Raw genomic sequence first — 27,171 nt, 5'->3', positions numbered from 1 at the left:
CCAGAAAATAGTCTTGATAACCCACAAGCATAGGGGATCGCAACAGTTTTCGAGAGTAGAGTATTCAATCCAAATTTATTGATTCGACACAAGGGGAGCCAAAGAATATTCTCAAGTATTAGCAGTTGAGTTGTCAATTCAACCACACCTGGATAACTTAATATCTACAGCAAAGTATTTAGTAGCAAGGTAATATGATAGTAGTGGTAACGGTAGCAAAAGTAATATTTTTGGTGTTTTATAATGATTGTAACAATAGCAACGGAAAAGTAAATAAGCAAAGAACAATATATGGAAAGCTCGTAGGCAATGGATCGGTGATAGAGAATTATGCTGGATGCGATCGATCATGTAACAGTCATAACCTAGGGTGACACAGAACTAGCTCCAGTTCATCAATGTAATGTAGGCATGTATTCCGAATATAGTCATACGTGCTTATGGAAAAGAACATGCATGACACCTTTTGTCCTACCCTCCCGTGGCAGCGGGGTCCTATTGGAAACTAAGGGATATTAAGGCCTCCTTTTAATAGAATACCGGACCAAAGCATTAACACATAGTGAATACATGAACTCCTCAAACTACGTTCATCACCGGGAGTGGTCCCGATTATTGTCACTTCGGGGTTGCCGGATCATAACACATAGTATGTGACTATAGACTTGCAAGATGGGATCAAGAACTTAGATATATTCATGAAAACATAATAGGTTCAGATCTGGAATCATGGCACTCGGGCCCTAGTGACAAGCATTAAGCATAGCAAAGTCATAACAACATCAATCTCAGAACATAGTGGATACTAGGGATCAAACCCTAACAAAACTAACTCGATTACATGATAAATCTCATCCAACCCATCACCGCCCAGCAAGCCTACGATGGAATTACTCACGCACGGCGGTGAGCATCATGAAATTGGTGATGGAGGAAGATTGATGATGACGATGGCGACGGATTCCCCTCTCCGGAGCCCCGAACGGACTCCAGATTAGCCCTCCCGAGAGAGTTTAGGACATGGCGGCGGCTCTGTATCGTAAAACGTGATGAATCCTTCTCTCTGATTTTTTTCTCCCCGAAATGAATGTATGGAGTCAAGGTTGAGGTCGGTGGAGCATCAGGGGGCCCACGAGGCAGGGGGCGCGCCCCCACCCTCGTGGACAGGGTGTGGGCCCCCTGACATGGATCTTTCTTCCAGTATTTTTTATATTCCAAAAATAATCTCTGTTGATTTTCAGGTCATTCCGAGAACTTTTATTTCTGCACAAAATAACACCATGGCAATTCTGCTGAAAACAGCGTCAGTCCGGGTTAGTTCCATTCAAATCATGCAAGTTAGAGTCCAAAACAAGGGCAAAAGTGTTTGGAAAAGTAGATACGACGGAGACGTATCAAGCACATCATGATAAGCCTTGCAAGCAATGTGACTAATCAGTTAATTACAGGATGATGCATTACGGAATGAGTAAAGCGACTTGCCGGTAACGAGATTCAACTAGGTATGAAGATACCGACGATCGAATCTCGGGCAAGTAACATTCTGATGACAAAGGGAATGACGTATGTTGTCATTACGGTTTGACCGATAAAGATCTTCATATAATATGTAGGAACCAATATGAGCATCCAGGTTCTGCTGTTGGTTATTGACCGGACAGGTGTCTCGGTCATGTCTACATAGTTCTCGAACCCGTAGGGTCCGCACTCTTAACGTTTGATGACGATTTGTATTAAGAGTTACATGTTTTGGTGACCAAAGATTGTTTGGAGTCCCGGATGAGATCACGTACATGATGAGGAGTCTCGAAATGGTCGAGAGGTAAAGATTGATATATTGAACGATAGTATTCGGACACCGGAAGTGTTTCGAAATGTATCGGGTACGTATCGAAGTATCGGTAGGTTACCGGAACCCCCCGGGGGAAGATATGGGCCACATGGGCCATAGGAGGGAGGCAAGCCAGCCCATAAGGGTGGCGCCCCCCCCCCCAAGGGAGGAGTCCGAATTGGACTAAGGGAGGGGGCGTGGCCCCCCTTTCCTTCTCCTTCTCCCTCCCCTTCCCCATTTCCCCCTCCGATAAAAGGAAGGGGGCCAAATTGGACTAGGAGCCCAAGTGGGACTCCTCCCACTTGGGGCGCCCCTAGGCCGGCCTCCTCCCCTCTCCCTCCTTTGTGTACGGGGGAGGGGGGATCCTCCAACACACAACAATTGTTCCTAGCCATGTGCGGCGCCCTCCTCCATTGTTTACTCCTCCGGTCATATCGTCGTAGTGCTTAGGCGAAGCCCTGCGCAGATCACTTCACCATCACCGTCACCACGCCATGGTGCTAACGAAACTCTCCCTCAACACTTTGTTGGATCAAGAGTTCAAGGAACGTCATCGAGCTGAACGTGTGCAGAACTCGGAGGTGTCGTACATTCGGTACTTGATCGGTTGAATCAAGAAGACGTTAGACTACATCAACTGCGTTAAACTAACACTTCCGCTTTCGGTCTACAAGGGTACGTGGACACACTCTCCCCCTCTCGTTGCTATAAATCTCCTACGTAGATCTTGCATGATCGTATGAATTTTTTTGAAATTACGCTACGTTCCCCAACAGGTAAGAAGTATGACGATCACTGCCCACAACTCCTTGTGTTGTACTCGTGCATATCATCTACGCATAGACCTGGCTCAGATGCCACTATTGGGGAATGTAGCATGCAATTTCAAAAAAAATCCTACGCTCACGCAAGATCTATCTAGGAGATGCATAGCAACGAGAGGGGGAGAGTGTGTCTATGTACCCTCGTAGACCGAAAGCAGAAGCGTTTGACAACGCAGTTGATGTAGTTAAACTTCTTATCGTTCCGACCAATCAAGCACCGAACTTACGGCACCTCCAAGTTCTGCACACATTCAGCTCGATGACGTCCCTCGAATTCTTGATCCAGCAAAGTGTCGAGGAAGTAGATGAGTTCTGACAGCACGATGACGTGGTGACGGTGATGGTGAAGTGATCTGTGCAGGCACTACTAGGAAAAGGGCTATAGATGGAATGGACACTAATGGCGCACCTGTCATGTGGTGCGCCACTACTATATAGTAGTGGCGCACCATGTGCTGGTGCGCCATTAGTGTGGAAGACACTAATGGCGCACCTGTCACATGGTGCGCCACTAGTAACAAAATGTTTTTTTCATTTTTTCAAACATACTAATGGCGCGCCATTAGTAGTTAGAACTACTAATGGCGCACCAGCCGTAGAGTGCACCACTACTGTATTTTTTTACTTTTTTGCAAAACTACTAATGGCGCACCGTTGAATAGTGCGCCATTACTAGTTTAAACTAGCAATGGCGCACTATGCCACAGTGCGCCATTAGTATAAAAATTATTTGATGATATTTTCAATTAAAAATAAAAAACAAATTTGATGATATTTTCAAAAAAAATTGATGATATTTGATGATATTTTCTGTTCTAGTCCTCATGAAAATAACAAATTTGATAAAAAACAAATTATTAGATGCAACAAGAAATAATGAAAAAAAATGTTACTAATGGCACACCAGAGGAGGGTGCGCCATTGCTGTCAGAACAAAAGTTACTAATGGCGCACCAGTGGAGGGTGCGCCATTGCTATCAGAAAAAAAAAAACTACTAATGGCGCACCAGAGGGTGGTGCGCCATTGCTATAGTGTCTAGCTGGATACCCCTTCGCCCGATCCCCCCTTCCCTCTCCCTCGCCAGATCCCGCTTCCCTCCCCCGCCACGCCCGCTCCGACGACCCCCGGCCCGCTCCAACGACCCCCGCGCCCGCTCCACACCCGCTTCGGCTCCCCCACCTGCCGCCACGACTGCTAGCCCGACGCCGCGGCGCACCCAGCCATCCGAAGCCTCTGCTGCCCCGCAGCCGGCACAGGAGCCCAGCATCGCCTCCCTCCGCCGCCCCTACTGCGCCGCCGCCCGTCCTCCTCCGCCCGTAAGCCACCCTCCTCCTCCGCCCGTCCTCCTCCGCCCGTAAGCCCCCCTCCACTCCAAACCCCTGACCCCTTCTTGTCTCGTCTCTACAGGTAGACCGCGCCGGCAAGCGACCAGGACGATGCCCGGAGAGGAGAGGAGGGCCTTCTCCTCACCGTGTAGCCGCCGACCTTGTCCTGCTCGAGGAGGAGGAGCAGGAGGGGCGCACCCAGCCACCACAGTCGCCGCAATCAAGGGCTTCTTCCACCTAGACCTCTAAATCCACGGCGCCATCGTTCATCCACCCAAGGTGAAGGTGCCCCCAACTCCCCTCCGTCCCCTCTCCCCTCCTTGTTTCATTCGATCTAGCAGCCATGGATTTGGGTTCCTCAAGGCTACCTAATTACTCTACCATGTGTTCCTACTACTAGCTCTAGCCATGGATTAGGGGCTAGTGTAGATGCAAAATAAGGTCAAATCCCTCTCGAATTTAGGTCAAATTAGGTTCAAATCCCTCTGAAATTAGTATGTAAAGCTCACTGTTCTGAAGTTCTGATCAGTTCAGTACCTTAGTAAGAAATAACACAAGCTTGCTGCTAGTTCAGTACCTTTTGCTGCTAGTTCAGTACCTTAGTAAGAAATAACACAAGCTTGCTGCTAGTTCAGTACCTTTTGCTGCTAGTTCCTCAAGGAGTTCTGCTCAAAATTAGCTCAACAAGTTGCATCTGGCTTTTAGAAAGTTGTTTTGGCTTAAGAGGATAAGTTGTTGTATATACTGTCATAAAGTTCAGCAAGAACAGGGCATCAACAGTGCTACTCTAGTATCTAGTCGGGGAGGGACAAAATGGACAGGGCATCATTGTAGCTGTACTGCACAACAAACTATTAGTCTTACGATTAACACTCCTCATATGAGATGAGAGGATTTTTTTTAAATGGCTTTTCCCTCTAGCTAGCTTTAATGGCATCACTGTAGCTGCCAATTCAGATAAACCTGAATTGACTTTTCCAGTGATGTATTTGTCCCCTCGGATTATTGTAAATTATATGTAGTGAAGCATGCAAATTGGATTTGCTATAGTCAACCTATTAATATTTGTCAGTTTTGAAAATTCAGTTTATTCGGTTACTGAAAATTCAGTTAATTCAGTTAGGCACACAAATTTCAGAACTTTTGTGTGCCCTAGTACTTGGTGTTTGTAGAAAATCCAGTTAATCCGTCGAGGTGAGCACTGATGCTACAAAAATAGAAGACATGTATGAGTTTGGAGAAAGTGCCAATTTGATTTTCAGTTGCTAGCTACATGTGATTTATTGTTTCAATTTGGATTCCAGAAATGTTACTGTGTGTTACTATGACCCAACTTTATCTGTACCATAGCATGCTACTATCAGTTATTTTTGAACATCAAATTCAGTCTGTATCTTGTGTTCTTTTTTTGTTCAAAATTTCTCAAACTCTGAATAAATAAAATTATTTGGAAAGAAGCACATGAGTATCAACAATAATTGTTTCTTTCTGCTTGAATGAATGGAGTACAATACAAGTTCAGGAACAAGGGACATTTTTTGCAATTGTGAACTCTCAATGCTCAAGTCTGGAAGTGTTTACAAATTCAAAGAGTTCACATGACTACTGGTCAAATACTCTAGTGTATTTAGTGTAAATCTAGTCTGAAACTAGTAGAGCTCTTGTTGATTTGCAAATTCAGTTTAAATAAAAATTTGGTACATGACTACTGATCATGTATGAAAGATGTCGCTACTGGATGAGCACAAGAACTAATTAGTAGATTTTGATTTTGAATGATTTTGAATTTTTATGACTAGTGATCAGGTTTCAAATGATTTTGAATTTTTATGATTTTTATGCACATAGGTGAAGCCACTGACTACACTTCAGGTTCTACTCCTAGAACACTTCAGGAATTTTACTTCATAATTGGAGTATTTTGATGATATTGGGGGGTTTTGTCTCCGACCATCGTGTCGTGATGATATTGTGGGGTGTTGTGGGGTTGCAACTGGGTGGGGGTGGGGTAATGAATTTGCAAGTACCCCGAGAGGCCCTTGAGTTTGCCGGAATGTCGATTAACTTCCACTCCGGCAAATTCGGGTACTCCATATGTCCTATTTTCAGCAAAGGTCATGCCGAAATTTTCCGTGAATTTTAGCATGACTTTGCTAAAAATAGGACATATGGGGTACTTGCGACTAATGGATGGGCCGGGGTATCTTAGTACTTAGTTAAGTAGGATCAACTGCCCCGCCATTCTTGCTGCATTAAACCATAGGTGGCAATAGAGCCAAGTGATTAGGCCCAACTTAGAATTGTCCTTAGCATCGATAAACCCTAGATGATAAACCCAACATAGGTGGCAATAGAGCCAAGTGGTTAGTGCCAAGTGATTAGGCCCAACCTAGGGTGCCTCGGCATCGATAAACCCTAAATGATGAAAACTTAACTTGGCTTCTATAGGGTGCCTCGGTGTCGATGAGAACCTAAATGATGTACGCTTAGGCTTTTAGGGTGCCTCGGCGTCGACAAACCCTAAATGATAAAAGCTTAGCTTTTAGGATGCCTCGGTGTCGACAAACCCTAAATGATGAGACCATGATCTTGTTCCTTGACAATAACCAACTTTTTGACCAAACTTTTTTCCTATTTAGAGCGAAACATGGCCCACAACGATGAGGTCGGCGGTTCAGGCGGCAAGAAATTCTGGGAGCTGTCCCAGGAGTTGGAGGAAGAACCTCACCGCTATGAGGACGCCGCGGAAGACACCGATCCTGACTACACAACCCCTAGTGGCGTCGGGGATGACACCACTGATGATGGCTCCGCGGATGCCACCACTGATGATGGCGGCGCACGCACAGATGGCAGCCAACCGAAGAGGCAATGGAAGGACCGGCGCCCGAACGTGCTCGGCACCGTCAGGGAGGAATTTACTGAAGTGAACTCCGACGGGCATCCGACGGCACCCAAACACGTAGTCAAGGGGTACTCGGTTCAGCTCGGGTGCATTCTCCGGAGCACCGCCTCGATCAACACCGAGAACCTAAGGCATAAGGACCGAGAGAATTTGCGTAGCCTCCTCTTCACGAAGCTGCACGAACGATACAAGTTCCCCGATGAGTTCACAAACACACGCCTCTCGGGGAATAAAGTGAACGGTGCCGCCCTCACGAGGATGAGCATGGCCCTGTCTACTTGGAAAAGCACGGTGAAGGCAATGATTGACAAAGGTGATTGTTATGAGAAGATCAAGGCAAAATATCCTTTGATTAGCGAAGATGACTACAAGGAGTTCAAGATCAAGTGTAAGAGCCCCGCAACCTCTGAATCAAGTCAGTGGGGGAAAGATATGCGGCAGTTGAACTTAGGGGTCCACCAACTCGGTCCCGGCGGTTACAGAGTGGCGGAGCCTATATGGGACAAGGAGGACGCGGAGCGTGTCGAGCAAGGCATACCGCCCGCTTCGAGAAATACCGTGACAAGCAGACCAGGAACTTTCTCAGGGCCCGGTACAAGGAGGACCCGGTAACAAAGGAGCTTACCACGGATCCGAAGACCAAGGCGCTTGAGCTTGTTCTGGTAAGGAATACACCCCCGCGTAATTAGCTCCATATGGTTGCATTCTAATTAATCCCCAATATTTCTAAATGGTTCACGTTCCTTCCGCAGGACAAAGAAAGCAGTAGCGCAGGGTCGTCTCAGAGCTCCCCTTTCGACACCCCTTTGAATAGGGCGTTGAATGTAATGAAAAACAAGGATCCGCTCAGTAAGCCAACGTCAGCTGGTCGTGTGGCCGGCAAAGGCTTGTACACAAAATGGTCGTCATACTATATCGGTGGTGGGCGAAAGGAGAAAAAGACCAGCTCGGAAAGCCAGTCACGCGAGGTTGAAGCACTCAAGGCGCAAGTGGCGCGGATTCCGGAGATGGTCCAAGAGCAAGTGCAACAACAACTGGGATCGACGCTCACCGGCATTATGCCTACCTTGATTCATGGGATAACGACGTGGATTGCGGGTGGCCAACAGGGGCCGCCCCCGATTCCCAGCTTCACGGCCAGCAACTCGCACAACGCGTAGGCAGCGCCATTGGTGTCTCCGGCGGCGGGGGTATTGGTGTCTACGGCGGCGGCGCCATTGGTGTCTCCGGCGGTGGCGGTATTGGTGTCTCCGACACCGGCATTGGAGCTTAATGCACCCGGGTGTACGCTGGCCGACACCTCGCCAGCAAGCGGCCCCTCCGTCAGTTGCACGCCCGCCGTTGGCAGTGCCTCGACATTAGCCGAGCTCGACGGCATCACGGTAACTAAGCCTCTCGGCCGAGGACTTCATCTCCTTGCCTTTGACTGGGCATCCCTGACGCCCTACATGTTTTCGCAGGGCGCCACCGATGTTCCTTGCACTCTCCTGCACTTCGTGGGCGGCGAGTTGGTCGATGTCGCCAAGGGCAGAATCGTTCAACCGGGCAACCCCGTGTTCCACGGTAATCCGATGCCACCCACAATGTATAGGGTTGAAGTGGTTCGGGTGCTGCCAGGCTGCGACAAGCTGTTACCTCCGATTCGACCCGCTGGGGCCGATGAAGAAGATGAGATGACCCTCAGCGCCTGCGTAAGCTGGCCCCTGCTTTGGCCGAAGAGCCAAATTCGTTTGGGGGCGGGGGACACCACCCCACAGACAAGACCGCCAGTCGTGTCGGCGCCAAGCCATGGCAAGAACGCCGCAACACTACCGGACATGCCGGACATTCCTATGGCACAGGATCCGGACATGCATATGGCACAGGATCCGGACGATGACGACAACGACGATGGTACATTTACCAACGTCGATAAGTACTTTGCCGAACATGGGTACGGTGACGAGTTCTGCGGGCCTCCTTCTCAAGAACCCAAACAAGACGACCGCGATCTAGCTGGTACGGCGGAGAAACCCAATTGCAATAGGCGCCGTCTGGCGTTCAGTTCTCAGGAGACGCCTCCAGCTGCCGCCTTCACTGAGCCTCAGATAGCGGAGGTGCCAAATATTATCAGCCCCAACACGCTCAAGAAGGCGGTCTGTGAGCAGAACTCGGTCCCATTACAGCAGATCAAGAAGAAGGGCCGGAAACGGCAGACTAAAAAGGGCGGCAGTGCGAGCCAGCCGGCACCGAGTACGATCCGTGCTCAGGACGGGCCACCTTCACCTAAGGATATCTTGAGGAGGGTGCATGTGGCGGGTAGGGCGATGCTACCAACAAATATGCTCAATGCTGCAACCGGTGCTATGCGGAGTCTGCACAACAGTGTTCTTTCTTTGGAGAAGCGGCGTCTCAGAGAGAATGATGTGGCATACCCGGTTTTCGTGGCCAAGGTGCCAGAGGGCAAGGGCTTTGTGGATGGCGACATCAGGGGTACGATCGTCCTGCGGTTTGATGACATCTTTGCTATGTTTAACCTTCACCCGCTGCACTACACCTTCGTTCGGCTGTTTTCGCTGAGTATGGAGATGCGGATCATTAGAGACAAGACCCCAGACATCGTGATCGTCGACCCCTTCTACATGCGTGCCAAGCTCTTGAGAAGCGCTGGGGACCGCCAAGTCGCGAGTTCACACCTCGAAGACGTCATTCTGGCAAACCCAGATAAGGATAACTTCCTTGTGGCTTACTTTCCCGAGTAAGTCATCCCTTAACCGCCCCGTAACATATGATTTCTTAGATTTCGATCGTTCTTCTTTTTCTAACATTCCGTGTTTTGTGCAGTGACACACATTGCACACTCATCCTCTTAAGCCCGAAATATTCCATGGCCACGTATTTTGACCCGAACCGTAACTCCAAGATAGACTACACAAATATCAAGAAAGTTCTTGATGATGTTCTCCCCGGCTACGCCAAATCTGGAGGCACCTTCACCAGGGCAGTTCGTAAGTACGGCAAGCACGTGTTCACCCACAATACGACGTTCTGCTGCGTCAAGCAGCCGCCTGGCGGTCAAAAGGATGCCTACTACGCCCTCCATCACATGCGGGCGATCGTAAGGGACCATCATCACCTTCTGCTACCAAATAATCTCAAATATTGGGCCGCGAGCTTGTCGGCAATCCAGGACGCGGACATCAGACAAGAATTCTTTCGCATCCAGTCGGAGTTTGCGGACATCATCCATCAAGATGTCCTTCATACCTCGGGGCCGTTCTTCCTCAGATATCAACCGTCCAACATTGAGATAGATGGAATGCTACAAATGCAGGCTGACAACGCCCGCGATTTCATGACCATCACGACAGACGGCGGCTTCATCCATGCTCATGTCCATGAGTCGAGTCGAAAGTAGTGATGTGTAGTTCTGAAACATTGATTGGCTCATGTTGTAATTAAACTTTAATGAATTGTATGTCTCTTTGGTTTGGACAGTCGTTCAACTTAGATGTAATCGATGCTATTTATTAGTAGGACCATGAATCGTGCTATTAATGTCTTGCTTTTCTCTTCCGATCCTTTTGTTGCATACTTATATATTGCTTATGTATGTATTGTCTGTTGTTTGGCTTGTGCATAGAGATGTCGTCGTATGTCGTGTACAAGGGTAAGGTTCCCGGAGTCTACGACGACTGGGAGGAGTGTCGGAGACAGGTTCACCGTTTCAGCGGTAACAGTTACAAAGGGTACACCACTAGGGCGGAGGCGGAATCTAGATACGCCCGCTATCTAGCGGGAGAGAGGAGGGAGCGTTGGAGGAACCAGATGAAGACCAGTTTCATCGCGATGATGCTCATCGTGATGACCGCAACTCTCTTCTATGTGATGGTAGTTTAGATGATCGATATTGACTTGTAATGTGAAGACAAACTCGATACTCGCGGTCTCGAGACTTGTAATGTTTTATCTTTGTTCGGTCTTTTGAATTCGGAGACTAATATGATGAATTGTATTCGGAGACTAATCTTCTATTGTATTCGATGAATCTGTTGTTGATGTGTGCTACTGTCTATATTCTGTCAAACAATATATTTTGTAACCTGTGCAAAAATCAGAAAAGTAAAAGAAAACCTAATATTCATACTAATGGCGCATCACTACAGAGTGCGCCATTAGTGTGCCAAAGCACATGGTTAAATATGGCCCCTGGGAGGCATACTAATGGCGCATGGTGTTATATACTAATGGCGCACTGGTATACTAATGGCGCACCAGTGGTGCGCCATTAGTAATAAATACTAGTGGCATGATACTAATGGCACACCAGTGATGTGCCATTAGTAGGCAAAACTGGTGCGCCATTAATAGGCCTTTTCCTAGTAGTGAGGGCTTCACCTAAGCACCGCGAGAATATGACCGAGGGTGTAATATGTGGAGGGGGCGCCGCACACGACTAACAGATGTTGTTGTGTGTTCTAGGCGCCCCCTCCCCATGTATATATAGGTGGGAGGGGGAGGGGAACAGCCTTGAGGCACCCCAAGTAGGAGGAATCCTACTTGGGGGCCTAGTCCAATTTGCCGCCCCCCACCTTACCATATTTTCCGGAGGGGCGAGGAAGGAGGAGGGAGGAGGGAAGGAAGGGGGAGGCCGAATCCCTTCCCTTCCTTCTCTCTTCCCATCTATACTTCCTCCTTTGGTTCGGCCCATATGGGGGGCGCATCAGCCCCTGCTGGCTGCTGCGTTTCCCCTCTTGGCCCATTAGGCCCATATCTTTTTGCCGGGGGTGCCCGGAACTCCTTCCGGTGACCCGATATGTACCCGGTACCCTCCGGAACACTTCCGGTGTATGAATACTGTCGTCCTATATATCAATCTTTACCTCTCGACCATTTCGGGACTCCTCGTCATGTCTGTAATCTCATCCGGGACTCCGAACAACATTCGGTCACCAAATCACATAACTCATATAATACAAAATCGTCATCGAACGTTAATCGTGTGGACCCTACAGATTCGAGAACTATGTAGACATGACCGAGACACCTCTCCGGTCAATAACCAATAGTGGAACCTGGATGCTCATATTGGCTCCTACATATTCTACAAAGATCTTTATCGGTCGAACCGTTATGATAACATACATAATTCCCTTTGTCTATCGGTATGTTACTTGCCCGAGATTCGATCGTCGCTATCTTCATACCTAGTTCAATCTCATTACCGGCAAGTCTCTTTACTCGTTCTGTAATACATCATCCCGCAAATAACTCATTAGTCACTTTGCTGGCAAGGCTTCTTATGATGTGTATTACCGAGAGGACCCAGAGATACCTCTCCAATACTTGGAGTGACAAATTCTTATCTCGATCTATGCCAACCCAACAAACACCTTCGGAGATACCTGTAGAGAATCTTTATAATCACCTAGTTACATTGTGACATTTGATAGCACACAAGGTATTCCTTCGGTATCCGGGAGTTGCATAACCTCATAGTCGAAGGAATATGTATTTGACATGAAGAAAGCAATAACAATAAAACTGAACGATCAATACGCTAAGCTAACGGATGGGTCTTGTCCATCACATCATTCTCCTAATGATGTGATCCTGTTATCAAATGACAACTCATGTCCATGGTTAGGAAACCTTAACCATCTTTGATCAATGAGCTAGTCAAGTAGAGGCTCACTACGGACACAGTATTTGTCTATGCATTCACACATGTATTTAGGTTTTCGATCAATACAATTCTAGCATGAATAATAAACATTTATTATGAATAAGGAAATATAAAAAACAACTTTATTATTGCCTCTAGGGCATATTTCCTTCAATGCCCCCACGTCGTCGGATAAGGGGCCACCCATTTCTAATGTCAGAGCGCTAGCTGCAGCTCCTTGAGCAGATCCGGGCAATGCGCGAAGCCCGGATAGCCAATGGGCTACCTCTGAATGCAGTGGATTGGGAGGAGGAGGAGGAGAATGAGCCAGGGGAGGATGTGGGGGACGTCGGGGATGCGGATCTGCAGGCGGAGCAGCAGGCCATCCTCGATTCCACTACTCGGAGTCGGATGCGGAGGCGAGACGCCGTCGCCGGCAGGAGATGGACGTGCAACACACCGCGGAGGAGGAGAATATGTTCGCCTACATGGATGAGGTCGAGTAGGAGGAGGAGGAGCAGGAGCAGGAGCCCTCCTACGCGCCCGTCCACCTGGCGCCCGGCACCGACGTCGTGGACATCTCTGACGACGAAGATTAGGTAGGATAGTATGTAGTATGTAGTACGTAGAATTTATTTTGCATGCTTTGTATGGATCTAGAGGTTCAAATATGAGAGATTCGAATGTAGTGGAGCTAATTTGAGTCGTGACCGGTCACTGTACGCGACACGCTCGGTCGCGTCTGCAGGCGTTTGAGGGGCCGGATTTGTCAAGTCCGACTGTAGATGCTCTAAGGGCACCACATGATGTATGTGGTAAGCAACCTCAAAACAAACAAACAAAATTAAAGCAAAGTAAGAGCATCTCCAACGCAAACCCCTAAAATGGACACGGTATTTGTCTGCCGATGCATCCATACACTTCCATGAATAGTGATATGACTCTCATATCACAGGCCATCCAATTGTGTCCGCATACATTTCAAAGCGAATTTGAGGCGCCTTTGTAGTCGGTGGGAACGTCTCCTCTCATTGAACAAACATTGCGGGAAAGTCTAAAATAAATTCAAAAAAGTGAAGCATCAATGCCAAATGTATGACTTGAAGCCTAGTGGGCCGGTTCCAGCACATGAAACCTAACCATCTAGCTACGCTCAGCTTGCATTTTCTGCACAGTTTATTTGTTCTTTTTCACATGACACAAGAATACATGTGTTTGCACCAAACTCAGTGGGAGAAACAAAAATCCAATATGGAAGTTTGGTGTTTTTCATGATTTTTGACAGTTTCATTCTTGGGAGCATATGTGCCAGAGCTCAACTTGAGGTTAAATGCTTGGCTTGCTCTGGAAACATCGAGTGGCTAAGTATCTATGAACAACCAAAATACTCGACAATGACAAGTGAGCATGGAACGGAGCGTGTACGTCGTGCACATGCAAAACATCTCTCGGCATAGTACGGCGAGGCCGACCATGCCTCCTCCAACACTGTTCACTCTTCGGGTGCTGCTGATCGATGGGAAGCGGCTGCGGCTGGTCGCCAAGAGCCCAGATCCGGTGGGGTTTGGGTGGAGAAGCCCAAGGCCACGTCTGGATCTGGAGGAGGGGACAACACCGACAAGCAGTTGGGGGAGATGCCGCAGCGCCGCGTGCTGGGCAACCAAAACACCCAAGTGAACCCACCCATGAACCCTAATGCTTGTCTAATTTGCAAATCTCCTGAGCATATCCCTGCCAGATGCCCGCAAGCATATTGTGAGAGATGCAGTAAATTAGGTCACCTTGCTTCTGTTTGTGCTGAATTTCTTCCTTGGGACTGCATTGCGCCGATGTGTGCCTTTTCTGCCAAGGGGCAAGGGTTTTATTACATTCATGATTCGTGTACTGCTAGGCAGATGAAAGAGCGTGAAACTAGTGTGGTGATCACTATTGTTGAGGGGCACACTTCTACTAAGGATATGGAATTTGATCTGTCTCAATACATTGCTACTGGTTGGAGATGTACTGCTAGATCTATTGGACCTGGAGTTTTTATTGTTAGATTTCCTAATCGTCGGGATGTTTCCAAAGCTTTCTATACTGGTAGAATGACCTTGAAATCCACGGGTACTGTGGTGAAAATTGATCCTTGGACCTCGGCTCTTGGAGCCAAAGGGGTTATGGAGAAAGCCTGTATTAAAGTCAGTAATGTCCCCTTGGAGAAAAGGAATGAAAGAAACTTGGCATATGTCTCCTCTCTGGTTGGTGTTCCCTTGGAAATTGATGGGGCTACGATTCATCATCCTGAATATGTGCGTGTGAAAATTGGATGCAGGAATGTGGATGAGATCCCACATGTCGCCGAGGCAGTGCTGGGTGACCACTTCTTCGATTTTTATTATGAGTTGGATCAGGTGTTGGTCAGGGACCCAGATCGTGGGAAAGCAACTGTGACAGTTCCTCCTGAGTCTGGAAATCATATGTTTAAGAAGATGAAAATGCAAGCTTCCAATGGGAAAAATGAGGTGGGATCTTCCTCCAATGCTGCTGGTACAGTCATTGGTTCTCAGTGTAAAGGCCAGGGAAAACAGCAAGACTCTCCTGAAGACGAGGGCTCGGACGAGTCGCTTGATAACACTCTCCTGATTGACACTCTGGCCATGGAACACGACGAGGCAGAAAGAAAGAAAGGAAAAAGTGATCTACCCTTTGGCAAACAGGCTTTTTGTGAAAATGTAAGCACTTCCCCCCTGGTAAAATCGATAGAGTCTCCTGAAAGTTGTGCAGCTTTATGTAGTATGAATAAATCTTATGCTGACATGGTTAAATGCGGTGCCCTCATGAAACCCCTGCAGGAGTGTGGAGTCCTTGAGGGGGAGGGGCCGAGCAAATACATTGTACAGTCCCCTGATCGTCGATGGGCAACGAGAATGAGGTGATCCCCACCCCACCCCTTGTTACGGAAGAGAATCTACGCTTCAGTTTGCGCAACGCCCAGACTAACCTGATGCGAATTGATGAAAAGGCAGCAGCGGTGGCCAAGAAGCGCAATTTGGAAGGTAATAATAACACTAGTAATACCTTTGAAGTTCTTTCTGATCCAGAACTAATTTTACGGGCTGTCAAAATGGGCGTTGATATTCCTGACACAGATTTTGCGAATATAGATATCCTTCGTGAACTGGAGAAATCTAGAGTTAATGCTTTGAACACTAATAATGAAAATGTCCAAGAGGATAACAAGAGCAACAGTCTTTTCTTAGTTAATGCCAAAGGGGACAAAACTCCTTTATGTATGGAATGGGGGATGAGAGGAATCCTGACTCTGATACAAACGATTTTACCTTGGTGAGATCCAGGAAGAAAAAATGCAGGAGACCGGTGGTGAATGTTAATAGACCGGTCACTAGAAGTCAGAAAAATAGGGATATGCCATTGGCCAAAGTGGGTAACCTTGTCCAGCTTCCTAACAAGGTTACCAGGGGAAAAAATACTATGGTTGTTAAATGAGTGGGATATTTTGGAATTGTAGGGGGGCAAGGAAAAAGGGAATGTCCACCTGCCTCTCAGATCTTATTAAGGACTACTCCCTTGACTTCCTGGCGTTGCAAGAAACGATTAAAAAGAATTTCCATAAAAGTTACTTTAGAAAGATTGACCCCTGTGACCTGTTTGATTGGTGCTGGGTTCCCTCGATAGGCAAATCCGGAGGTATCCTTTGCGGTGTTAAAAAGGAAAAATATGAGGTTGTTTCCTGGAAAGTGGGTAAGTTTATCTTACAAGCCACTATGCACGATGTAGAGAGAGATATGATTTGGGCGCTTGTGGTTGTTTATGGAGCGGCCCGAGATGAATTGAAGGAGGATTTCCTGGTTGAGATGGCTTCCTTCTATTCTCATATTGATATCCCGTATATAATAGGTGGTGATTTCAATATCTTGAGGGGAGGTGATGACAAGAATAAAAACATGAGATATAGTTCCTATATTGATAAGTTCAACTCGGTGATTAATGCATTTAGCCTTAGAGAGATCCACTTATCTGGGGGCAAATACACCTGGTCAAACCACCAGGCTCACCCTACCCTTGAGAAGCTAGACAGGGTTCTTATGAGCTATTCCTGGGAAGATTTATTCCCCTTGGTATCGGTTCGAAAACTAGTCAGAGACATTTCTGATCACAATCCCCTTCTTCTCTCCTTGAAAGATGGTAAACCAGAACCCCCTAGGAAAAAAGAGTTTCGCTTTGATCTTATTTGGCTGAGCAATGAATTGTTTCTGCCTAAGGCCAGAGAAATTTGGGAGCAGCCTGTTGAATCGAATGACCCCATTGACATCCTTAATATCAAGTTGAAACGGTTCAAAAAATATTTTAAAGGATGGGGATCCCATGTTTTTGGTCACGAGAGAAAAAGGAAGAAAGAGATTCCCATAGAGCTTGAAGAGATCGAAAAGTTAGAGGAAGATGGAATTATTAATGCAAAAAATTGCTGCCGAAGAGCTTCGCTCTTGGCTGAGCTCAATAGCATCCTAACTAATGAGGAGTTGTTTAGACTCCAACAATCTAGAGAGAGATGGCTTTTGAAAGGGGACCAAAACACTGCGTACTATCATCGCATTGCGAATGGTAGAAAACGTAAGAACACTATCCAGTCATTCATTGATGGGGATAATGTGATCGAGGGCACAAAAGATTTACTTGACCATGCTACCTCATACTATAAGGAGTTGTTTGGGGACGCCCCAGGCAATCTTTTCCACCTCTCTCCTGATACCTGGGGTGAGCATGAAAAATTGAATGATCAAGATAATAAAATCTGATCCGCCCCTTTTCTGAGGAAGAGGTCAAGACAGCTTTATTTGGTATGGAGAGCAATAGAGATCCTGGGCGTGATAACATACCAGCTGAGTTCTATAAAGCTTGCTGGGATTTTGTTAAGATAGATATCATGCGCATTTTTGAGGCCTTCCATAACGGAACTTTGGACGTTGCCTGGCTGAATTATGGTGTGATTACACTGATTCCCAAAATGACAGGGGCTAAGAAAATCCAGCAATTCCGCCCCATCTGCCTTCTTCGTTGCCCCTATAAACTAATTACAAAGGTATTAGATAATCGGGTAGCTATCTATGCAGATAAGCTGATCAACAGACACCAAAATGCCTTCATTAAAAACAGAAACATCATGGATGGGACCTTGTCCTTGCATGAGGTGTTGCATCATACGCACAGCAAAAAGAATATTGGAGTGGTTTTAAAGCTTGATTTCGAAAAAGCTTATGACAAAATCAATTGGGATTTCCTTTTGGAATGTCATAGGATGAGGGGATTTAACGATAAATGGTGCGGTTGGATTAAAAATATTCTGAATAATGGCACGGTGAGCATCAAATTGAATAATGAGACTGGGCCTTACTTTGTGAGCCGAAAAGTGGTTCGCCAGGGCGATCCCCACTCGCCCTTCCTGTTTAACTTAGCGGTTGAGTGTCTCTCGAAGATGATTTTCAATGCTCAAAAAGAGAAAATGATCACTGGCTTAGCCCCAGACCTTATTGATGGGGGTGTTGCCGTTTTGCAATATGCAGATGACACAGTGTTATGTTTTGAACATGACACCTCTGCTGCAATAAATCTCAAACTGCTCCTTTATATGTTTGAACTCATGTCAGGTCTGAAAATTAACTATCTCAAAAGTGAAATCCTGTGTGGGGGGTGACAATAGTATCCTTTCTTACTATGCGGATCTTTTTAATTGCCAAATTGGTCACTTTCCTGTGCGTTACTTAGGAGTGCCAGTTAGTTTCTCGTCCCTTAGATGCCTTGAGTGGATCTTTGTTGATGAGAAATTTGACAAATGTTGTGAAGCCTGGATAGGCAATGCTGCTTCATCAGGTGGCAGGCTTACACTGCTAAATTCCTCCTTGTCTAGTATAGTCTTTTACTATATGGCTATGTTCCTTCTCCCTAAAACCCTCATTGAAAAACTTGACAAGAGGAGACGTCGGTTTTTCTAGCAAAGTTGGGAGGGACGAAAAAGATACCACCTGGTTCGTTGGAGCAGAGTGTGTCGCTCCAAGGACAAGGGTGGTTTGGGTGTGAAGGATTTACGTAAACAGAATATCAGCCTCCTAGTGAAATGGTGGTGGAAACTGGATACTCAAAATGGACTTTGGCAGGATATCGTTAAGGCCAAATACCTGAAAAGGGATACGGTTGCTACGGTGAAAAGCAAGTTCAATGATTCTCCCATCTGGAAAGATATTACGAAAGTGAAAGATTACTATATGCGGGGGAGAATAGTCCAGATCAACTCGGGGAATATAGCCCAAGTCTGGGAGGACTCTTTGAATGGAATGCCCCCTATGTGTGTTCAGTATCCACAGCTGTTTAGCATTTGTAAAATGCCTAAGATTACGGTTGGCGAGCTGGGAGGAGTGGAGGCTGGTGATATGTTTCGCAGGAGGCTAAACCCCCCGCTCGAAAACATGTGGAATGAGATGCGCACAACTGTGCTGAATGCTATCTCTTCAACTAAACCAGACCAGGTTGGCTGGGCTCCTGGACCTAAACACCGCTTTACTACTAAAACCATGTACAAGTTGCTTGAAAGCAACCTGGCATGGTGTGATTACCAGTGGATTTGGAAAGCCAAAATCCCCCTTAAGATCAAAATTTTTATGTGGCAGCTGTTTCAGGACGCGGTCCTGACGAGGGATGTTATGAAACGTCGAAATTGGCCTGGTAATGAGAAGTGTTCGTTTTGTGCTGCCCGTGAGACGGTGCAACATCTCTTCTTCCTTTGCCCAGTTGCCAGGGTGATCTGGCGATCGGTGGGAGCAGTCCTGGGCACTAAATTATGCCCCAATAACATTTGGCAATATTACACTTGGTGCTATATATATCTCCCTGATGGTGCTAAATTCTATACCTTCGGCCTTGCTGCCATCTGCTGGGCAGTGTGGAACTATCGAAACAGAGCAACCTTTGAGTTTAAGCTTCCTAAAACTCCTTTTGAGATTGTGTTCTCTGCTTGTGTCTTCATCACCTACTGGGCAGGTCTTTTGAAGGGGGCAGACCGTGAGGCGATGGAGCGTGGGTCGCAGATGCTGAGGAGCAGTACAAGCAATATGATGATGATCTGCGCCGCTGCGACAGAAGATTCGGCGACAACTTGATGAATCGCGTCTCCAACTCCCTGCTTTTCTCCCCTGGTCCAGGAGGACAGGGCTGCTTTTGTGCTTTACTCCTGCGCGAGGATATGGCCCTGATGGGTCGTGTATTTTGCATAGTATTCTGCCAGTGTGCGTTGGTTGTTGAGAACTGTAGGTGTCGTCGGGTTTTCGCCCCACAGCAGGTATCTCGTAGGCGAGTTCCTGTGGTGGGTTTCCCGGCGATGCTTTGAACTCGCTTTTCCCTTTCCCGTCTCCTGTTCTAGTGTCCTAATGACTGCTATATTTCCGTTATTCGATTAATGGAAAGGGGTAATGCCCAGTTCAAAAAAAATGTACTATCATCGGAATTCCAAGGGTCCCACGAAGACAGCCAAGTCCCAAGTCTTCTTGTCCCTCCAAACAATGAGTGTACTAAACGTGTTAGAAGGTCTGGGGTCGTCAACTATTTGAACTGACCGAGAAATGTCTTTTTAACAGGAAGTGAATCGTTTTGTTTGCGCCACTAGTGATCAAAACTGTTTTCGTTGGAGAACAAACTGGATATTAGTACTTTCGATGATCATTTTCCCTTTAAAAAGCTTTTTTTTTATTATTATTATTATGCTCATTTACAAGGTGGCCTTAAAATTTAAATGTAGCAGAGTTGCTGAAAGATACAAAGACAGACTTCAACACTACCGTGGGTACGACGGCATAGTGAAAACGACCAAAAACAAAAAGCTATTCTTCACAGTCTCACAAGCATTTCGCTGAACACTATTTTGTGTGCTTGGAGAAATCCACGGGCGCCAAGCTGTCCAAATTGCATAATAACAATATACTTGGAAGTGTGGCTAATTAGTAGATTAGCAAACATATTCATCAACAATCTAGCATGTCAACGAAACCTATATTGTCATTGTAAAAAGAATATATCTCGTCATGCAACCCTTGAAATATGGTTTCGTCCTGCTTTATATATAAAGCCACATGGCTGAATGATACAATGTGTTGAAAAAACCTCTTACAAAGCCGATCAAAATAAAAACCGATAAACAAAGAAAGCAACGGAAAACAATGAGCAAGAGATGCACTATTGGACGCCACCATCCGGGAGGATGAGCACTGGAGGGGCTGAACCACACACAAAAAAAAAAGCACCACGGAAGCCAACCAAGAATGAACTCGCGTCTCGTAGAGGAACCACCGGACTTCGCCGCACTGCCCACGCCAAACTGTTACCGAAGAGGCTCTCCGCCCTCTTGCTCCATGACGTGGAGCGTCGACCATGTCAGCGAGCAGAAAGATCCCAAAATACTGGCGATGAGACTGCCACACACGAAGATGCTTCAAACAATGATCCAAGCCTCCCGAAGACGTCGCCGTGCCGTAACCGGAAGGAACCTGAGCTCCCCGACAACGTCCCCAAGAGGGTGACCACACAACACGTCACTGCTGTTGCCGAATCCAGAGGAGAAAAGAACGGAGGTTACAAACATACAGGAAAATGGCAATAACAACAGATTACATACCTAATCAGGTTCCGGTTCAGGCTCGTTTCCATCTTCAACCACACAAGCGGTCATGGAAGCTGCTTGCTGAAGGCCCTACCGGATGAGGAAGGCCAAATCAGACTCAGACATGGATTGATGTCTCAAATATGCCAGGAAGTAAGATGGCCATATTAGGCAGGGGTGATAATGCAGCTATTACGCTTTGCCTGTGTCACTTCATCACTTAACCATAGTCAACTGGTATAGTTGCTCTCTAGTCTCCACGCAAAAAGAAAAAGAAAAAGGAAAAGGAAATAAGAGGTGGTAGTCAATCAGGCAGCCAATAACGAGAAAGAACTACTGTTGCTTTGTTCATTCATCTATTTATAGCCCACGGTAGCGCCATGGTACAGCAAGGAGCTCAGGGGCAAACAGCCACACACCCACTAGTTCACGCAAGGATGAAGCCGGGTTGTTCTCGGCTTCTTTTTATCTGCCTTTCGGCGATATGGGCGCTGGCCACGGCCGATGTACCGGCAGGCCAGCGTCCCGGCTGCCCGGCCAAGTGCGGCGACGTCGCAATCCCGTTCCCGTTTGGCATCGGCAAGCACTGCGCGTTGCACAACGGCTTTAACCTCAACTGCACGAGCATCAACGGCACCATGAAGCCCTTTAAATGGAACATCGAGGTGACCAAGATCTCCATACCCAGCAGCAAGGTCTGGATGACGACGAGGATGTCCTGGCAGTGCTATTTCCCGGCCACTCGCACGACGAATTACTCTGATTCATGGTTGAGCTTCACCAACTCGCCCTTCTCGATATCAGAAGTGGATAACAAAATTATCGTCATCGGGTGCAATGCTGTCGCTTATATGAGGAGCTCTACTGTGAGTAATTTCAGCATTTTTATTATACTGATCCATGTGAAAGTATTTGGGAAGAAAAACCGTTCCTTCTATAAATTTTCGGCCAGTAAAACCTCTTCGCCTCCATTTTCATTATGAAGATGAAACCTACATCTGTTTTTCAGTTCAGTACACATCTCGTTATTAATTACAGAGAACCAGGCAAAGGACATGCTACATAACAAAATGATGAACCAGTCACGCGTTGTCGTCTGATAGTTAATAGTTAATCTTGTGAGCATGTATGCATTCTTCCTACCTCTTCCCACCAGTGCATTCTTCTGAGCTTTCTATGACATCAAAGCTCTGCTGGATTCGGCTTGAAAGATACCTTTAATTTTCAGCTTGCACTTCTACCCCCCAGCCCCTGGTAGTGCTAGAGGTTAAATTCTCTCACCCTCCTTACAAACAGAGCCCCAACTTTTTCCAGCAAGTCTATCTATATGCCTCTTTGCAAGGGACCTTCCAGTTCCCTATGTAGGCCATGATCATGTCCCAAACTGTTCCATATTATTATTATTATCACTATTCTTTCGAGGGGACAAACTGTTCCATATTAACCCACACTTTTTTGTTCACACAATTTCGTTCCTGCTATTCCATAATCCTCACATCGTTGCATTAGTTACAAGTTACAGTATTAATGGCACCTTCCCAAAAACTTTGCAAAGATTCAGAAATAACCAACTTTCTAACCTTCAGAATTGGTGCTGATTCCTCCCATACAAGTTGAAGTTTGGCCACAACACAGTAGAGAAGATATTGTTACGATTCATGCGCTGTGAGCATTGCATTGAATAAATCCGCTAGGTTCCATATAATTATTTTGAGGATCTGACACAGAAATGTGTGAGTTCTAGGTGCTATCTTAAGTTTCCAAATAGCATAGAGAAAGTCTTTTTTTGTTGGTAGGGTGCATAGAGGAAGTTGATTTGTCGTAGAAAAAAACTCTTACCATTAACCAGTGTGAACAGATCTGCAAGACTTTTCTACAAATAATAGGTTATAAAATAATATCTCCTTAAAATAAAAATCATGTAATTTCCTCATTTAAATCGTTACTCTGGTTAAAGACATCCCATATAAACCCCCTCCCCCCCAACACACACACACAGAGAAAAAGGACATCTCATATAAGTTTTGTTTGGTTTGTTTTGTGTGCAGTACGTAATAGGTTGCTATTCCACATGCACGAATGTCACCCTCGAGAATGGCAAATGCTCTGGCGCTGGCTGTTGTCAAGCCGATGTCCCAAAGGGCATACAGTATTATCGTGGCTATTTCAACGAAAACTACAACACTACTCAAATATGGCAAGCCAATCCTTGCAATTACATGGCACTGATGGATAAGGCAGCTTTCAGTTTCAACACCAGCTATGTCAAATCCAAAGTGTTCTATGAGACATACAAGGGGGGAGTCCCTCTTGTCGCGAACTGGGTAATAAGACCGTGGACTTGCAAGGCAGCTAAAAAGAACATGAGTACCTATGCGTGCCTCAGCAGCCATAGTGCGTGTGTTGATTCCACCACCAACGATCCAGGTTACCATTGCAAGTGCTCCAATGGGTACAAAGGCAACCCTTACATCACGGCTGGATGCCAAGGTACCTCCCGTTTTCCTGCCTTCTACCTCACTTACATTTTTCACCATCTCATGTAGATCATGAGTATACACATTGTATAACTACTTGAACTAAAAACATTTCTTTCCCAGATATTGACGAGTGCCGTGAAAAATCTAATCCTTGCGGCCCAGGGATCTGCAAGAATACGCAGGGGAAATACAGTTGCTCATGCCACCCTGGGAACTATATGGCAAATGGTGTCTGCGTACCAATTCCAAAGTCTCCCCATTTTCCTGCGGTGCCAGTCATAGGTGTGTTCTTCTCTTTGCTGAGTGAGCATAGACATCATCACTACTAAAAAGGGAAAGCTCAACCCCCCCAACCACCCACCCAAAATGACTATTGATTTGGCAGTTTTTTTCTCAAATATGTTCAATATTCCCCTCCAAAGCTATACTACTTATATTTATGTCTTTACCCCCTACCTTTCTTGGATGTTGGATTTCATGACTTTGACAATGGTTTTGCCCGCAAGGCATTATCCAAGTTCTAGGAAGATCGGATATTGGTTACGACTGCCTCCGACGCTTGTTCTTCATCGAAGACCATGGTGGTGGCAGTGGTTGTCTAGCTCACTGAGCTTGCGCCCCGCCATCAGTGGTCAGGTACTGATTTTTTTTTTCAAAAATGAGGTTGACCCCGGAGTGGTCAGGTATTGATAGGTGATTGTGCATCAGGCAACGAAAAGCGGTGTCTGCTGCTGCCACATGTCATTTTGTGTGTGCAGTATTTGGATGACATGGATGTCACACTGGCAGAACAACCATCCAGGTTGTCAAGACCGATGTCGTCCAAAACTGGTCTCAGTAGTGAAATGAACTAGCCACTATCGTTTGAAGGAGAAACTGATCCAATGATAGTTTTAAAGGGAAAGTGAATCAAATAAATAGTTTGAACGACCAAGAAATTCTTAGTTTGGAGTTTGGACCATGGCATAAAACATAACTCCAACAACAGTACTAGATTTCAGTGGGCCACTGTGTTTGATTTCAAAAGAACAAAACAAGACACTAGTCGCCGAAATTTAGTTTGAAAAGGTACTCATAACTATATTTGGATTGATAATCATGCAGGTGCAAGTGTTGGGCTCGTCATCATTGTGATTGTTATTGCCTTTGCATGCTTCATCCAAGAGAGACGGAAGCTACAGAACATGAAACAGAACTACTTCCGGCAGCATGGTGGCCTCATACTATTTGAAGAGATGAAGTCGAAGCAAGGCCTTACATTCAAAATCTTCTCAGAGGAAGAACTGCAACAAGCCACGAACAAGTTCAGTGAACAACAAGTCTTAGGTCATGGGGGGCATGGGACTGTGTATAAGGGACTTTTCAACCGCAACGTGGAGGTGGCGGTCAAGAGATGCATGACCATCAACGAGCAACACAAGAAGGAGTTCGGTAAGGAGATGCTAATCCTATCCCAAATCAACCACAAAAACATTGTGAAACTTCTGGGATGCTGCCTCGAAGTGGAAGTCCCCATGTTGGTTTATGAGTTCGTCCCAAACGGCACTCTTTTCCATCTCATCCACGGCAACCATGGCCGACGTATCCCCTTAGCCACTCGCTTGGGGATCGCTCATGAGTCCGCGGACGCGCTCTCCTACCTTCACTCATCCACTTCGACACCAATCCTTCATGGTGATGTCAAGTCCTCCAATATCCTCCTTGATGGCGACTACAAGGCTAAAGTCTCCGACTTCGGTGCCTCTATCCTGGCACCAACCGATGAGTCACAATTTGTCACACTTGTACAAGGGACGTGCGGGTACCTTGACCCGGAGTACATGCAAACATGCCAGTTGACAGACAAGAGTGACGTGTACAGCTTTGGTGTCGTTCTTCTGGAGCTGCTCACGGGGAAGAAGCCCTTTAGTCTTGATGCCTCTGACCAAGAGAAGAGCCTATCAATGATGTTTATGTCTGCAGTGAAGGAGAATAAGCTTCAGGAGATCTTGGATGATGGGATCAAGCAAGACAACATGGAGGTTCTTGAAGAGATCGCGGAGCTAGCGAAGCAATGCTTGGAGATGTGTGGTACGAATAGGCCATCAATGAAGGAAGTTGCGGAGAAGCTTGATAGGTTGAGGAAGGTGATGCAACATCCCTGGGTGCAACTGCAGCAAGACCCTGAAGAGAATGAAAGTTTACTTGGGCAGCGATCGGCAATGGTCAACTCGACGGTTGTTAGTGCTGAATATTTTAGCATCGAGAAGGAAGCAGTGACGAGTCTGGGATCTGGCCGATGAGTAATCGTACCTTAGACCTGTCCTGGTGCAAGTATCATAAAGGGTATCAATGCAGTGCCACCTAAGGAAAACGATGATGCGGCATTGCAATTAAGAATGTGAGAGAAGATTGTAGCATCATATTGTGGAACAGTATAACACATTAAACGAGAAAAATTTATAAGAAATAGATCATATCCACAACTTTATGTTTGGAATTGGATTCTACAAATGGATAAATGAAATGATAATATGATGCTATGCAGTGTGAATACAGTAACTAAAGTAGTATCATGCACTGTGATATATATTATGCAGTGCGAGTGATCTTATTGTAATATAATCAATCAGTCTGTCTATCTTTATTATCTGTTTCTCATAAACTGTCGATCGTAATATCATCGTATATTATCATGGAGACGGATGGTAAATGTTTGACTTACCTTTTAAATTCAATGTAAAGGAACTAAATATTTTTGCATTACGAGTACCGAGTTTTTATCAAGATAGGTCAAATATTGTTATCAATGCAATATTATACCAATCGAAAATTCGAAATCCCGTCGAGATCCAAGCCCTGAGATGGGACGAGGGGAGGAGGCGCGAGCCGAACCCAACCTGCGTGATCTGCGTGAAGAGGTGGAATGAGATCGCCGCCACACGTTCTTGCCTACCTGCGCACGCACGCAAATCGTTTCAAATTTCCATGACGTCAGAGGACGGGAGGAACCGAACCTATGGGAAGAGGGCGAGAAGGCGCTTGAGCGCATCGACCTTGTCGGCGTCGAAGCGGGAGACGGGGAGCGTCAGGAGCCCAGCAGGTAGAGGTGCTCGTCCGTGTCCATCCGCCCCCACCACTCACGAAGCCGTGGCGCCGCTCGCCTGCGGCCCGCACATCCTCGATTCTCCCCGGCCGTGGCGGCGAGGATCGTGGCGGCCGTCGTGTTCCGCTTCGGACCGTTGGAGATAAGAGACTTTTTTTTTAGGACTGTTGGAGATAAGAGACGGGCACACACGGGAAGCGAAGACGTACACTTCATTATCCGCTTTCCGATCGGCGCTATCCACAATCTGGGCCGGTTTTTGAGAGGGCCTGGGCTTGCATCCCGTGGGCCCAACCACGCGACTGTGTATGTGGGCGACAGATGGGCACTGGAGTCTGTCGGTCGAGCCATTCCTCTTCTGCACTCCCCCGCCGATCTGCAGCTTCTCTCCCCCAAATCCCTCTCCGGACCGCAGCATCCTCGCCGCCG

General features: G+C 46.6%; 1 protein-coding gene and 1 long non-coding RNA gene across 5 annotated transcripts; one reads left to right on the top strand and one right to left on the bottom strand.

Annotated features, from left to right (window-relative positions):
* Positions 1-20,611: 20,611 nt before the first annotated feature.
* Positions 20,612-26,920, bottom strand: LOC125509632 (uncharacterized). Of its 4 annotated transcripts, none has more exons than XR_007284161.2 (4): positions 26,693-26,907; positions 26,537-26,592; positions 21,193-21,267; positions 20,612-21,115 (listed from the first exon to the last, which is right to left on the bottom strand). It is a non-coding gene; the product is annotated as an uncharacterized LOC125509632 (long non-coding RNA). The 4 variants fall into 4 exon arrangements; XR_007284159.2 differs by having other exon boundaries at positions 20,612-21,112; XR_007284162.2 differs by having other exon boundaries at positions 20,612-21,064.
* On the top strand, positions 21,615-25,939 carry LOC125509631 (wall-associated receptor kinase 2). The gene is made up of 4 exons (XM_048674648.2): positions 21,615-22,043; positions 23,226-23,667; positions 23,778-23,939; positions 24,762-25,939. The coding sequence occupies exons 1-4, from the start codon at positions 21,615-21,617 to the stop codon at positions 25,937-25,939; spliced, it is 2,211 nt and encodes a 736-aa protein (XP_048530605.1).
* Positions 26,921-27,171: the final 251 nt, after the last annotated feature.

This window comes from Triticum urartu, chromosome 5A (genome assembly GCF_056163025.1).
Source record: "Triticum urartu cultivar PI428250 chromosome 5A, HENAU_Tu73, whole genome shotgun sequence".
NCBI lineage: Eukaryota > Viridiplantae > Streptophyta > Magnoliopsida > Poales > Poaceae > Triticum > Triticum urartu.
This window is presented reverse-complemented; position numbering and strand designations above follow the sequence as displayed.